Source organism: Plecotus auritus (assembly GCF_963455305.1).
Source record: "Plecotus auritus genome assembly, chromosome: 3".
Classification (NCBI taxonomy): Eukaryota; Metazoa; Chordata; class Mammalia; order Chiroptera; family Vespertilionidae; genus Plecotus; species Plecotus auritus.
In genome coordinates this window covers 223,114,670-223,129,009 of record NC_137772.1, presented here as the reverse complement: position 1 = coordinate 223,129,009, position 14,340 = coordinate 223,114,670, and the positions used below count along the sequence as shown (strand labels likewise).

Genomic DNA, 14,340 nt, shown 5'->3' with positions numbered 1-14,340 from the left:
CTGAGCTGCACCTTCCCACTGGACACTCCTATGGCTCCTCAGAGAATCACACTGGGTCTCCCCTCCTCCAGGGAGCCTTCTCTGACCCACTCAGGCAGAGCTGTGGGTCTTTCCTGAGCTCCCGCACCTGCTGCACTTTCCTCTAGCACAGCCCTAGTCAGCTGGTTTATATTTCTCTCCCTTTCCCGAGGACAGGGACCACGTTATATGAATCTCTAAATATCCAGGTCCAAGCCCGGTGCCTGGCTTAGAATAGGAACACAGAGCCTGGCCAGCATGGCCCCGTGGTTGACGTTGACCTATGAACCAGGAGGTCATGGTTCAATTCCCGGTCAGGGCATATGGCCGGGTTGCAGACTCCATCCCCAGTGGGGGCCCTGTCTTGCAGGAGGCAGCCAATCAATCATACGCTCTCATCACTGATGTTTCTATCTCTCTTACCCTCTCCCTTCCTCTCTGAAATCAATAAAAAAATTTTTTTTGAAAAAAGGATGAATCAGCAAAACTTAGGGACTAACTAGAAGGGCAGATACCTGGAGCACAGGAAAGGACTGCAGAACTGTTGGGACAGCACTGCTTGAATACGGATCTGGTAATGAGTTTGGGCTGTTGGGAATGATCAGAACCAGCTTGCCCCTCCAAGATGCAGGTTAGTCCCTCATCACTGCTGCGGCTACCCAACTCCCAAGTGCTGTCCTCCAACCCAGAGCTAGCACAGGGCCCACTACCAACCGTACACCGTGTGGCACTTGGAAAAGAAGAGTGGCTCCTCTGCCAGAAGTATCAAGCAGTTGTAGCTGGACCAGATAAGCACTTCGCTGGAAGCAGAAAGATGCTCAAAGAGGAACTCTGGCGACAAGAGGTAAAGAAAACAATAAATGACAGCTATGTAATCAGGATCCCTTAACTAACGCTAGGGCCTTCGATTTCTTCAGCATCTCACACCTGTTACTTTATCTGTTCACACACCCTCTCCACGAAACATGATCATTAATTCAGATAAATCTGAAAAATGCCCTCAGGGTTATGGTCTAACCTCCTTTTTTTTTTTTTAACAGATGGAGAAACTGAGACACAGAGAGAGGTACTGTTCGTGGTAGAGATGGGACTAGAGTTCGGATCCCCTGATTCTCAGATGGGCAAGCAGCATGATGCAGAGAAAAGAGTTTTTAAAACCAGAAAAGCTTGATTTTCCATCCCTTTTCTGCCAGTGAATAGCCTTGATAATTTAAAGTAGTTATTTCCCTTCTCTGATCCTCAGTTTCGTTATCCGTAAAAAGAAAACATGAGGGCCTAAATGTGGCAACGTTGACAAGCACCTCAGGGAGTATTTCCTGGCTCATCACAAGCCCTTGAGAAACATGAATTCCCTTTGCCTCCCTGGTGCATGGTGTGGTCACCACCCCAACTGGGTGTTTATTCCTAGATGGTCAAACAAATGATGACGATCAGTAACAAACTGCTCAGGGTCATAAAGAAATCTGAGGCAAGAGAATTCAGACAGCATGAGACCTACTTCTAGAGTCTGTCCTGTAAAACTGAACCTGCCACCAACCCGTCCCTCCAGAATGCATTATCGGGAACCCCAGAAAGACTGCTGCTGCTGCTGCTGACTCAAGGGTCACCAAGTCAGAACTCTAGGGTCCTTGGAGGCAAGGTTAGCAGGGGCCCCCTACCTGGGATGTCAGCATGAATGAAGGCCGGGGCATGCTTCGCTGGCGAGTGGACCAGCACCGCAGTGATACAGTGGGCACTGGCCACCTGCAGCATCTCATCTCTGGAAAGGAGGAGCTGGAGAAACAGGAAGTGCTGGTTACACCCCTGACAGGACCAGAGGGACGAAGCCTGAGTGCCTCAGGGCAGGAACCTGAATGTCTCTGATCCCTCCTGCACTACCAGTCACCAGGCATGCGGATGGTGCTCGGGGAGGGCGGTTATGGATGACGGAAAGGAGTCTCTCTGCACAGCAGCAGGTGAGAAATGGAACAAAAGAGCACGGTGGCACTGAAAGAACAGGAAAACCATCACCTAGCAGTGATGTGTCTCACCACCAGGATGGCAACAGCAAAATAAACACAGAAAAGAGATTTTTTTTTTGGTTCAGAGGCACAGGACTTGATCTTTAGATTTCACAGGCCTTGTGAAATGTGGACCATTCTAGAGACATCCCAGGAGGACAAGGAGGAGCAGTCTGCTCTAGCTTTTTAACCCCTAACTCACCTATCCCCAACTGTCCTTCCCCACTTCTGACCAGAGCGCCTCCTCTTTCCTACGGGAGTCCCACCATCTGGTCAATCAATGATACTCCTGCCAGCAGAGGAGGCTTGTGGCTCTGCCAAGCCCTGTGCTGATCACTTCAGAGACAGACAGCCAAACTGAGGTCCCACCCTAAAGAAGACCCCAGTTGATCAACCACAATACGGTGAGGTAAGCGCTGTGACTTAGGGGCACCTTCTGCCTAAAAAAAAAAAAAAAAAAATTGGGTGACAGGGGAGCCCTCTAGGCCTTGAAAGCTGAATCAGAGATCAACATACAACGGAGGGGGAGAGGCTTTAAAGGCAAAGGGAAGAGCATCTGCACAGCTGACAGGATGTCCTAGTGTCGACGGGACCGGGGAGAAGTTGTATATGGCTGGAGCACTGGGCTGGGGCGTAGAAGAAACAGGCAAGTAAGGCTGAGAGGGTAAACAGGGTCCGGGGAAAGAGGGCTCTGGGTTCCACGCTGAGAAGCTTGAGTTTTAGCCCTAAAACAGCTGAGGTAGCTTTGCTGCTGTTGAGGCATGTATTCTTCACCCCCAGGCAGCCCGATGGGAAGGGGAAGATGCCACGTAAGGATTCACAACTGGAAAAAAAATTGTCCTTTGAGTCTTCTAACAGATGTGGTGTGGCTAGTAAGGAAACACTTTGTACATCCTAGACAGAAGGAGTGGTGGGTGAGGACAAGGCTCAGGGGGCATTCGGGTTCCCTTGGTACTGAACCTGGAGACAGGGAACCACAAGACAAGGACCTTTTTGAGCACCAAAGGCAGTGTGGTCTCTCCTGGTGGCCCCTCCACACCGTCCGGACTTTCCGCCAGGGCTGACTTGTTCATGATCATGGACACAAAGAGATCATACTTCAGCAGCTGCCTCAGCAGACCTGGAAACAAAGGGGGTGGGAAGTCAGGCAAGGGGAGCAGAGGACACCTAAGGGAGCTCCTCAGACAGCCCCTAGGAACGTCTTTATGTCTCGGAAGATATTCCCAAGTGTTTTATTTTGTATAATGCTATCGTAAAGGGCACTGTTGTCTTAATTTCTTTTTCAGATAGTTTGTTGTTAGTATGTGGAAGCACAACTGATTTTGTATCCTGCAACTTCACTGAATTCATTTGCTAGTTTAACCGTGTTTAGGGTTTTCTATACATAAGAATTATAGTACTATTCTAAATAGAATCCTACCCTTTTCTGTGCAACCTCCATAATAGCACTTACCACACTAGACTCTAACTGTCCACATCTGGACTATGAGCTCCCTCAGAGCAGAGCATGGGTTTGATTATTTTTATGATCCAGAGCCCAGCACGGAGCCTGGCTCAGAATGCATGCTCGCTGTGTGTCCCTGGACTGTTCACAACAGAGTTCTTGGCCCAAACTGGGACAAGAAACGGTTGTCACCCACAGACTATGCTTTTCCCTGTACCTCCTGCCTGGGGAGCCTCAAATAACATGCAAAGAAACCTGGACATCACCCTGGAGGCTAGAGGAAGTCATAGGTGGTTTTCCAAACAGGAAAATCTGACAGGATACAAGCTGTGTAGGGTGAAGATGAACTTGGCAGCAAGCGCAGGGTGCACCAGGATAGGCAGTGAAGATTGGAGGCAGAAAAATGGCTGTCCACTTTCTTTCCTCTTCTCCTTCCAAAGGCAACATTCTTAAGAGGCCACACCACTCTAAGCATCTTTCACAGTCGGTGCATCTTATTTCCCAAACACATGGCTTTGCAGAGCAGCAAACTTCCCCACCACTGGAGAGCCTACATCTCAAGTCCTCAAGCAAAACCTCAAACACGTTCTCTCTGTCTTCTCTGCAGTCTTATGTGTTTACCCAAGCAATTGATCTGTAGCTCCTTTGTCTGGGCACCATCCAGCGTGGAAAGGAAGAGAGGGCACAGCTTCTCCCGGAAATGGCCGGAAAGCACCTCCGCTGCCATTGGTGAGGAGTACAGCTTCCCGTAGAGGTAACAGACAGAAGCTTGCACCCCCTCGCTGGGGTAGACTAAACCCCTTAACAGATGCTCCATCAGGTTACCTGTCCAGAAAACAACCAGGGGCCGGGGAACCGCACAATGTCAGCTGCTACAGGAAACTATAAATCAATGGGGTAGTAATGATAATCCCCAATAGTCTACCACAATAAATTATTTCTGGGCACCTAATCAAAGGGGGAAACTAAGGTTTGGGAAAGTGAAGTGATTTACGCTTGGGTAAATCCTCTGTGAGATACTTGCTGCATTTTACTGATAGAAAACAGTGCTTCTAGATTTCAGAATTCCTCCTTCCACCCAAACGGAAGATCCATACTAGGTACTTAATTAGTTGTTTTAAAATAGTGAATATAAATAGCCCGAGACCAGGGTTGAGAAGCACTTTTTCAAATTGGCCAGCATAGAGTACGTTTTGCAGCTGGAAACCAAAGCCTAGACAAGGGAAGTAATGAAGTTGTAGACAATGAATGGACATCCAGATGGAAGGGATCAAAGCAGGTGAAAGGGGAGCAGCAGCGCTTCCTCAGAGGTCACTCACGATGCTCCATTACAAGCTTGTCTGCCAAAGCAGGGATGGCATCCACCAACTTGCCGAGAAGGGTCAGGGTGGCCAGGCTGCCTCGCATGGAGGGCATGTTACAGAGCTACAGAAAGTGAACATATTCCGCTCCGTAAATTAGGGTCAGGACAAAGCTCCCACCAAAACTTACCTTGCCCTGTCCACACCAAAGCCCCTATGGTGCGTGTCTCTCCCCACAATCAGTAACCAGCCTCTTTAGCTAAGTGTCTGTCTCCCCTATTGGACTGGGAAGCTCCAGGGGGAAGATTCCTCTCAGTTGGCAACGTCATAAAGGCAGAATTCTGGCTCAGTGCAAAAAAAGTAGTATTGCTATTATCATTGCTACAGCTACTATTACGGAACACGCTACATGCTTGGTACTTTACAGGGAGAGTCAATAGTATATATTTCACCTTTTCTATTGACTGACTGTAGCACCTTAAGTAAGACCTTTAACTCCACTTGTGGGAAATGATAATAATATTAACTTCACAGGGTTGTTGGGAAGACTGAATGAGATACTGCATGTAAAGCATCTAAACCAATGACTAGCATATAGAAAGTGCTCACAGGGTTAAATGGCATCATCATCACAAGTACTAATATATATATATATACTTATAAACCCAATCTAATATATTAATCACAGACAGAGTAATTATAATGACATGCTAATTTAATATCATTTATAATTACATGTTGCTCTTGATGGTGTTAAGATAAACATGTGTCTTCCTTTGCAAAAAAAAAAAAAAGTGATTCTGATCATTCCAAAATCTTAAACACAATGCAAAAGCTGCTTGTTTAATTGATATCTTTGACTATACTGGAGAAAGCAGGTTAAACATACCCACTTAGTGCTTACCTTAGATGCTGATAAAAGCAAATGCCTTCAGAACAAAATACTGTACACAATTCAGTCCAAATAAAAATACTAAGCCAAGACATAGTGAACATATTTCCTTGATAAATTCATCAAGGAAATCTGTATTATAGAGCATGGCCATGGGTGATTATGCTAGAAACATGGGACTTCACCACGTGGAGGCAGCATTTGGGAGATTGAAGGGCAAGGTAGGAAGCTGCAAAGAGCACTGAAGCAGGATCAAAAGACCCAGGCCCGAGCTCTGGCTCTGCCACTGACTCAGCGACCGCAGGCAAGTCCCTTTACCTCTCTGGATTTTCACCTCCCACCTAGTCAAAGAAGGGTTGGCCCACCTCTGATATGTGAGGGGTACTCACAGCCATTGACTGACCTCTTTGTGGCACTCATCCAGCAGGCACGGAATGGTCTGCTCTAATTTCAGCGGAGTCGTGAGCTGGATAAGGACTGAGCAGACACAACGGCATTAGCAATCAGAAGACAACCCGGAGTTCGCCTTGGATGGTCCTCCTACTCAAAGTCATTTGCTTGTGCTAATTGGTATTCGTCTTTTCGGTCTCCCTCATTAAACCATGTGTGCACATCCAAACCAAAGAATTTCTGTCTTCACTGTTTTACATCAGTAGTTCACAATTAGGCTGCACATTAGAATCACCTAGGAAGCTTTAAAAAAAATACTAATGCCCAAGACCAACTTAAATCAGAATCTCTAGAGAAAGAAACTAAGCATGTAGATATTTTTAAAGTTCCCCAGGTAAGTCTATTGTGAAGCCGAGGTTGCAAATACTATTTATATTAGTTCTACTTTTTTCCTTCCTCAGAACGTGCTCCTTCATATACTAGAAAACAGAATTATGATTGAGTTCCTCTGCCGGTAATTGCCAACAATATTACATCTCCACCCCAAACCCACCCTTCTATACAATCAATGTGTGATGTGATGCTTCCGCTGGCGTTTGGAGACGGGTAGAGAAGAGGCTGGCTCTACAAAGTGTACAAACAGCTGCAAATGAAATTCAGCTGCTGCTGTGGGAAGGCTCTGTCACTTCCAGGGTAAAGGATAATACAAAACAGGAAGAAGGCAGGGAGCAAACAGGAACAGTGAGGCAGAAGCAAGTCCTTCTTCCTCTAGTTTTATAATCTCCATCTAGGGCCCACTACCTCAGGGAAGTTCTTGGGGTCTGCTGAGGGTTTTGCAAGCTATACTGGCACCAAGCAGAAGCGAATGGCTTTAGGATTATAGCCCCATTCAAGAGTGGCCTTGAGGAAAATAGTGAAATCTCCCTTCCCCTGCCAGTAGTCAGAACTTCAAGTGATACATTTGTTTGTCCACATCCTCTCGATTGAAAGATGGTCAGAAGTACATACAGATCGTGTTAACGTATGATCTGTTTGTTACAGCTGCTCATAGTTACAGCTGTTAACTGTGGGGCTGGATGGCCATGGACCCAGAAGCAGTATCCTCTCTTCAGAGGTCTGGATTTCATATATGCGGTCCTGCCTCCAAACCGGAAGTTTTAATAACTCCAACCTTCCTTTGTTTTCCCAGCCTAGGAATGGGAGCTCCTTTCTGAAACTGCTACCTCTTTTTGTCTTCAGTTACCCAGTTAAAAATTCTTCATATCAGTTTTTTTTTCTGTTCAAATAACTTGTGTGGTTTGTTTCTTGACTAGACCCTAACTGATACCGTTCTTGCTCATTCTGCAAGAATTCTCCCATCCCAGTGCTCTTATCTCCCTTCTCATTGAGCTTTTTATAGGTAAACCCATGCACTACCATAGCTAACCTGTGTGCAGACAACTTCCAACCAACCAATATGAATGTAATAAAAACAGGGTTTTGGACATCTTTGTAACAGCACTCGTCAGCTCTTGTTATTTGCCAGCCAATCTTTCCTCCACTGTAAACTCTTAGAGGGCAGGACCATGTCTTTTGTTGTTGTTAATCCTCACCCAAGGATATTTTTCCCATTGATTTTTAGGGGGAGAGAGAGAGAGAGAGAGATTTATTCAAGAGAGACACATGGATCAGTTGCCTCCAGGGCTAGGGATCAAACCTGCAATCCTGGTATGTGCCCTTAACCGGGAATTGAACTCAAGACCTTCGGTGTGTGGGCCGATGCTCTAACCACTTAACACACTGGCCAGGGTGGCAGGACCATATCTTATCCATCTATGTATTCCAAGTGTCTAATACAGTACTTGGCAGAGAGTAGGTGCCCAAGAAAGAGATGCAGAAGTAATGAGTAACAACTAATTGAGCTTTCTTTATCTATATCTAAAATGGAACATTTCATCAAGATCTCAAATAACCATAGCTTCAATTCAGGCTGATATCCCCAGCTTCAAATGCTAAGTACACACGGTCTCACCTTACCTTCAATACAGAGGTCTGCCATACACCCCTCTTCCACATTGCATAACAGTCCTTGGAGAAGAAGGCAGTAAGAGGGGGAAAGTTAATAGTTAAAAGAAAAATAAAACCACAAAGGCACTCTGTGAAGTTTAAGACTAATAGCAGCTTTAAGCAATGTCCCAGCTATCCTAGCACCTAGACTTTCAGTGACCCACTCTGGCTTTAAAGGGATTAAAAGTCAGTACGGCACAGTGTGGCGTCTATAACAGACCGGGGGTAAAGTTCCAGTTCTGCCAGCTGTTAGCTGTGACCTCCCTGAGCCTTAGGGGTCATCGCCTCTCCCTTAAAGTACTGCTTTAGCAGTTAAAAGCCAGAAAAGCCTCTGGCAGAGAAAAGTACTCAATACGAGTTAGCTGCCCTCCTCCCTAAAAGGGCTTATTCCAAAGAATACTCTAATTGCATTAAAAGAAGGGACATCTTAATACACCTCATTTTACACATGGAGAAACTAAAGCACAAGGAAGGGGAAGTAACTCAATTAGGGTCACAGCCAGGTCAGCAGACTCCAGTCTGGGCCTTCTGATCCTGTTCAAAAACCATAAAATACTAGACTTTTTGAAAGGTCACACATTTCCCATATTCATCTTCACATTTTCACTAACCTCTTAGCTGTAATTACCATATAATGCATCATGTGCAAAAAAATAGTATGGCTATTATCATTATCAAAAGGTGACCATTTCTTCATCATTCTGACAAAACAATTTGCTAATAAGTTAGCGTTACTTCAAAAAAAGTCTAAATTATCTTTCCAAGACCCCAAAACAAATATACATGCTATACATGCAATATTCATGCCAAGTTTCCCTTTTAATCTCACCAAAAAGCATTCTTATGAAGTGGATACAGACTCTCTGATCCTGAGCCAGCAGCTGCATGACCAGGGAGGTGTGCCTCACGAGGACATCTCGGAAACAGGACAGCACATGCTTCTTGCGCACCAACTTGGGGTACATGAAGAAAAATATTCAGTGGCAAACAAGTCTCAGCCATTCTGAACCCCCAAAACCGAAATTATATATACAATACACAACTATCCTATCTAATAAAGAGGGAGTATGCTAATTGACTGCCCCGCCCTCAAAGATGGCAGCACCCACAGCCAATAAGGAGGGGATATGCTAATTGACTGCCACGCCCTCAAAGATGGCAGTGCCCAGTCCCCTCAGCCCCGCCCGGGAGGCTGGTGCATGGCCCGGCCACTCCACACGCCTTCCTCTGGAGTCCCCCAGTCCCCTCAGCCCCCCAGCAGCCCAGGGCCACCCGAGGCTCAGGTAACCATGGCCAGCTGAGGCTTGCGCTGCCGGCAGTGGCAGCAGCAGAGATGTGATTGGCAGTTGCCTTCCCCTGATCACTGGGTCGTCTCCCGCCCCTGCGGGCTCCCAGACTGTGAGAGGGGGCAGGCTGGGCTGAGGGACTCCCCGCTCCAGTGCATGAATTTTCATGCACCAGGCCTCTAGTACAAACATAATTACAAGACGATCCTGGAAGGGTCATCTAATTTATGGTAAGATCAAATTCCCTGAAGGGAGTATGGAAAAGGGTATCATTTACACACAGGAACCCAGGTGTTCATACAGAGGATTGTACATGAGCTAAGGTTCCCAATACCCTGTGTTTACATAGCACTTTGCTGTTCACAAATCACTCTTTTTCCTACTTGCTCATTTAAGCCTAACAAGTTAGTTAGCGAAGCAAGCAGAAGCAGGTATCATTGTAGCCATTTTGGAGATAACTGAAGCTCAGAGACTTTCCCAAGGCCTCAAATCTAAGTCTCCAACCAGATCTTGTCAGAGCTCTTTCCACTTCAACAGCCCAGCAGAGTGATACGGGGCGGGGGGAGGGGGTGGGGATCCTTCATGAACCTTTCAGAGGTAGGTAGAGAAAATGCATCCTTCCATTCAACATAGACATAAATCTTCACACTCAATTCGCCTAGTAGCTGTGCAAAGTGCTCAATATCATAGCAAAAGTTGGGTCAAAAAGGGGATAGAACAGGAACATGGGTACAACTGACTACATCACCCTTTCAACTGGTGAGAGGTGAAGGTAAGAAAAGTGTGTTTGTTAAAGGTGAGGTTGGCCCTGGAGGTTTGGCTCAGTGGATGGAGTGTCAGCCTGCAGACTGAAGGGTCCTGGGTTCGATTCCAGCCAAGGGCACATGCCCAGGTTGCATGCAGGAGGCAGCCAATCAATGATTCCCTCTCATTATTGATGTTTTTATCTATCTCTCCCTCTCCCTTCCTCTCTGAAATCAATAAAAGTGTTTTTTTTAAAAGGTGAAGTTGTTGCCAAAACCGGTTTGGCTCAGTGGATAGAGCGTCAACCTACGGACTGAAAGGTCCCGGGTTCGATTCCGGTCAAGGGCATGTACCTTGGTTGCGGGCACATCCCCAGTGGGAGGTGTGCAGGAGGCAGCTGATCGATGTTTCTCTCTCATCGGTGTTTCTAGCTCTCTATCCCTCTCCCTTCCTCTCTGTGAAATATCAATAAAATATATTAAAAAATAAATAAATAAAATAAAATAAAAATAAAAGGTGAAGTTGCATCTCTTATTGCCTCTAACCCAGTGGTGGGCAAACTGCGGCTCTGTTGACTAATGAGTTTGCCGACCACTGGGATAGGGGCTTAATCACAAGGAACAACAACAGCCTGTAATTATTGGAATCGAGAGTCTAACCTATGCTATTGCAAATCTGTTTTCCTTCACCAATAACTCCTACATAATACATTAAGCTAGCGCTCTAAATGAGTCACTCCAAAAAATCTCAATGACTCTCCTTCACCTCACAATCTGATTTAGTCCAAGCACCTTAGCTTGGATTCAAACTCTTCAAGGAATTGAGTGTAACCTGGTTATGCAACCTCAACTTTCCTTCAAACATTCTACTTCCCCAAACTCATCCTTGCTAATTAATACCTACCTCCTGGGATAAGATCCCCCATCTCTTCTGGTCCAAATCTTACCCATCTTCTCAAGCCTAATTCAAATGCTTCCTCCTCTAAAAAAAAAAAAAAAAAAAACCTTCCCTAATCCCCCTCCTTATCCCACACAGCACTTGACCAGCTATGTCCATCTTTGAAATTCCCAGTAATGTGCTCTTATTTTCTCCCCTACCGCACTGTCTTATTCATCTCTGTATCTCTGATTCACTCACTGCCCAAGAATGACAACCTGAGAACTCTGGCCTCAGTGATCTCTCAGATGTTATCAGCGAGCTCAGCAGTTCTCACTGTAGTCTGGGGACCCTGAGGATGCCCAAAACCCTTCCAGGGGATCCATGAGATCAAAATTATTTCATATGATACTAAGATGCTATTTGCCTTTTTCACTCCTATTCTCTCACAAGGGTATGGTGAAGCTTTTCAAACATTACACAACCTGTGATAACAGATTAAATGCATATATGAAAATCCAGCTAATTTACTGCCAAATAAGTAAATAAGCCGGCCATTAAAGACACTTGCAAAAATGTAAAACAAAGCCAGTACTCTTCACTATCTTTTTTGTTTTGGAAAATACAGTTATTTTCCACTTTTTAAATTACAGTACTTACACATTATACACTTAAAATGGCAAAACGGTAAATTTCAGGTTACGTATTTTTGCCAGAATAAAAAGAATTATGTTAATATGAAATAGATTTACTATTGTTTTTAAGTAAATTAATATTTTAAAATTTTGTTTTGATTTCTAGTACAGTAAATATCAGTGGCACCCTCTGGTGTGGCTCTGTGGTTGAGCGTCAACCTATGAACCAGGAGGTCGCGGTTCCATCCCCCGTCAGGGCACACGCCTGGGTTTAAGGCTCCATCCCCAGTGTGGGGCGCACAGGAGGCAGCCAATCAATGATTCTCTCTCCTCATTGATGTTCCTCTCTCTCCCTTCCTCTCTGAAATCAATAAAAAAAATATATGTATATACTAATACACACACACACACACTAGAGGTCCAGTGCATGAAATTTGTGCACTCGGAGGGGGGGTCCCTCAGCCTGGACTGCACCCTCTCGCAGTTGGGAGCCCTCAGGGGATGTCTGACAGGCCTAAGCCAGCAGTCAGACATCCTTAGCACTGCCGTTGCGCTCGCCAGCCATAAGCCGGGCTTCTGGTTGAGCGGCACTCCCCCTGTGGGAGCATACTGACCACCAGGGGGCAGCTCCTGCATTGAGCATATGCCCCCTGGTGGTCAGTGCATGTCACAGCGACCAGTTGTTCTGCTGTTCAGTTGGTTTGCATATTAGCCTTTTATTATGTAAGATATATATCAGTGGCTATAACCCACATAAACAAAAGCTCTTTGGGGTCCTCAACACTTTTTTTAAAAGTGTAAAGGCACTCTGAGATGAAAATTTTGAGGACCACGGAATAGCCCCTCCCTGCACCCAAGACATGAATTCCCTGCCACCCCTCATCCTCCCCCCTGACTGTGGGCAAGAAGTGACCTCCCAAACTCTCCTGGGATGACTCCGTGGACCGCAAAACTCAGGGCAACGGTGGGTAAGCACCGAGGAACAGCATCCATGCTTCTGCCAGCTCTTCGAAGTCTTCCCCTTCACCCCACTTCTGCCTGGCTGTAACTGCCACCTGTCGCTCCTGCCACCGCAGAGACCCAGGCAGCCCTCCCCTGCACATTTCCACCCTCAGGAATGGGAAGGAAAAAAAGGGCCCCCAGTGCGTGTGCGCCTGGCCCCAGGGGGAGCGGGCGACTGCAAAGGAGGAAGCCTGAGCTAAGGCCAAAGCCTGGCGAAGTGGAGAGGTCGGCCCATGGCAGGGCAGCTGGAGAGCGGAGGGGAAGGGCAGGCGGGAGGTGCGCCTGGGAGTCTCGCTGGCGTCCCGGGGGCCCGGGTTTACCGCGCACAGGACAAGCCCACTGGGGCACAGAGTCTGGAACGGGGCCTGAGGGGGGCTGGGGCTGAGGGGGTGCAGGGAAGAAGGCGGCTCTGGCGACCGAGAGGGGGGGAGGGGGGGCGCGCACCGACACCCCGGGCTCCGGCAGCAGCTCCAGCACGCAGGCCAGGCAGAGGCGTGGGGACGCGGGCAGCAGCCAGCGCGGGTCGTGCTGGTAGTGCGCCCTCTTGAAGAGCAGCACCGCCTCTTCATCCCTCACAGCCATCTCTGCGCTCACGCGGCGGCCGCAACACGTTTTCCCCGCGCAACTTGCGCGCAAGCGCACAGGAAAGAGCCCTGCGGGGGCGGGGGCGGGGGCGGGCGGTGAGTGTAATGCGCCTGCGCAAGGACTAGAGCGTGCGCCACTGAGCCAAACACTCCCTCCCGTGGTCTGCAATCTTCATCACATTGAAGGTGGAAAAGTATTTTTAAAGAAATAAAAAAGCTGTCATTACCTGGGAAAAGGAAGCAATCTATGTCTATTAACAAGTTAAATGAACTTGTGGGTTATTGTTAAGCTGATTAACATTGTCTCCTTCCACACAACCAAAAAAAAACCAAAACAAAACAAAAATTAAATGAACGATCTCAGGTATTTTTATCTAAACACTATTAGTATGATTATTTTAAATTTACGTGACATCTTGCTCTAAAATGCAAGACGTTCCCCTCAAAATGTCCTCTCACAAAGGGCTCCACCACACTGGAGACTTTGTGAGCACACCAGGCACACTGAAGAAGAAAAATTTATTGTTAAATAAATGAACAACCCATCAATCTAGGATTTATTTAGCATCAAAATACTCAGCAGCCCTAGCCAGTTTTGTTCAGTGGTTAGAGCCTCCGCCTGCGGACTGAAGGGTCCCGGGTTCGATTCCGGTCAAGGGCATGTACCTTGGTTGCGGGCACATCCCCAGTGGGGGGTGTGCAGGAGGCAGCTGATCGATGTTTCTCTCTCATCGATGTTTCTAGCTCTCTATCCCTCTCCCTTCCTCTCTGTAAAATATCAATAAAAATATATTTAAAAAAAAAATGTTAAGTGTACAAAAGGTGCATAATTATATAGTATTCACGTATGTAAAATAAGCAAACAAAAAACATTCAACACATGTATAGTAGTAATACATGTTCAATGAAGAAAATAAAAAATATTTTGATATATTTTCCCAGTCTTTTTCTATACATTTTTACAACATACAAAGGTTCTAAACTGCTTTCTCAGAGCAAAATATGTCACGTACATCTTCCATATCAATATATATTATTTACATATGTTTAACAAGTGTGTATTATTTTTGACAAAAATTTGAGCCAGGAACTGTGGTAGGATTTAGAGGACTCAAAAGTGAA

At 46.3% G+C, this 14,340-nt stretch overlaps 1 protein-coding gene across 1 annotated transcript in view; it reads right to left on the bottom strand.

Moving 5' to 3' along the window:
- Nucleotides 1-13,216, bottom strand: part of MEI1 (meiotic double-stranded break formation protein 1) — a gene marked incomplete at its 5' end in the record, with an annotated part of 58,713 nt that extends 45,497 nt beyond the window's left edge. Inside the window, 9 exons of the mRNA XM_080660269.1 lie at nucleotides 733-849; nucleotides 1,677-1,791; nucleotides 3,008-3,138; nucleotides 4,084-4,287; nucleotides 4,782-4,887; nucleotides 6,059-6,132; nucleotides 8,062-8,112; nucleotides 8,921-9,044; nucleotides 13,079-13,216. Of these exons, the coding sequence (XP_080516395.1) occupies nucleotides 733-849; nucleotides 1,677-1,791; nucleotides 3,008-3,138; nucleotides 4,084-4,287; nucleotides 4,782-4,887; nucleotides 6,059-6,132; nucleotides 8,062-8,112; nucleotides 8,921-9,044; nucleotides 13,079-13,216 (1,060 nt within the window). The remainder of the gene's footprint in view (nucleotides 1-732; nucleotides 850-1,676; nucleotides 1,792-3,007; nucleotides 3,139-4,083; nucleotides 4,288-4,781; nucleotides 4,888-6,058; nucleotides 6,133-8,061; nucleotides 8,113-8,920; nucleotides 9,045-13,078) is intronic.
- Nucleotides 13,217-14,340: the final 1,124 nt, after the last annotated feature.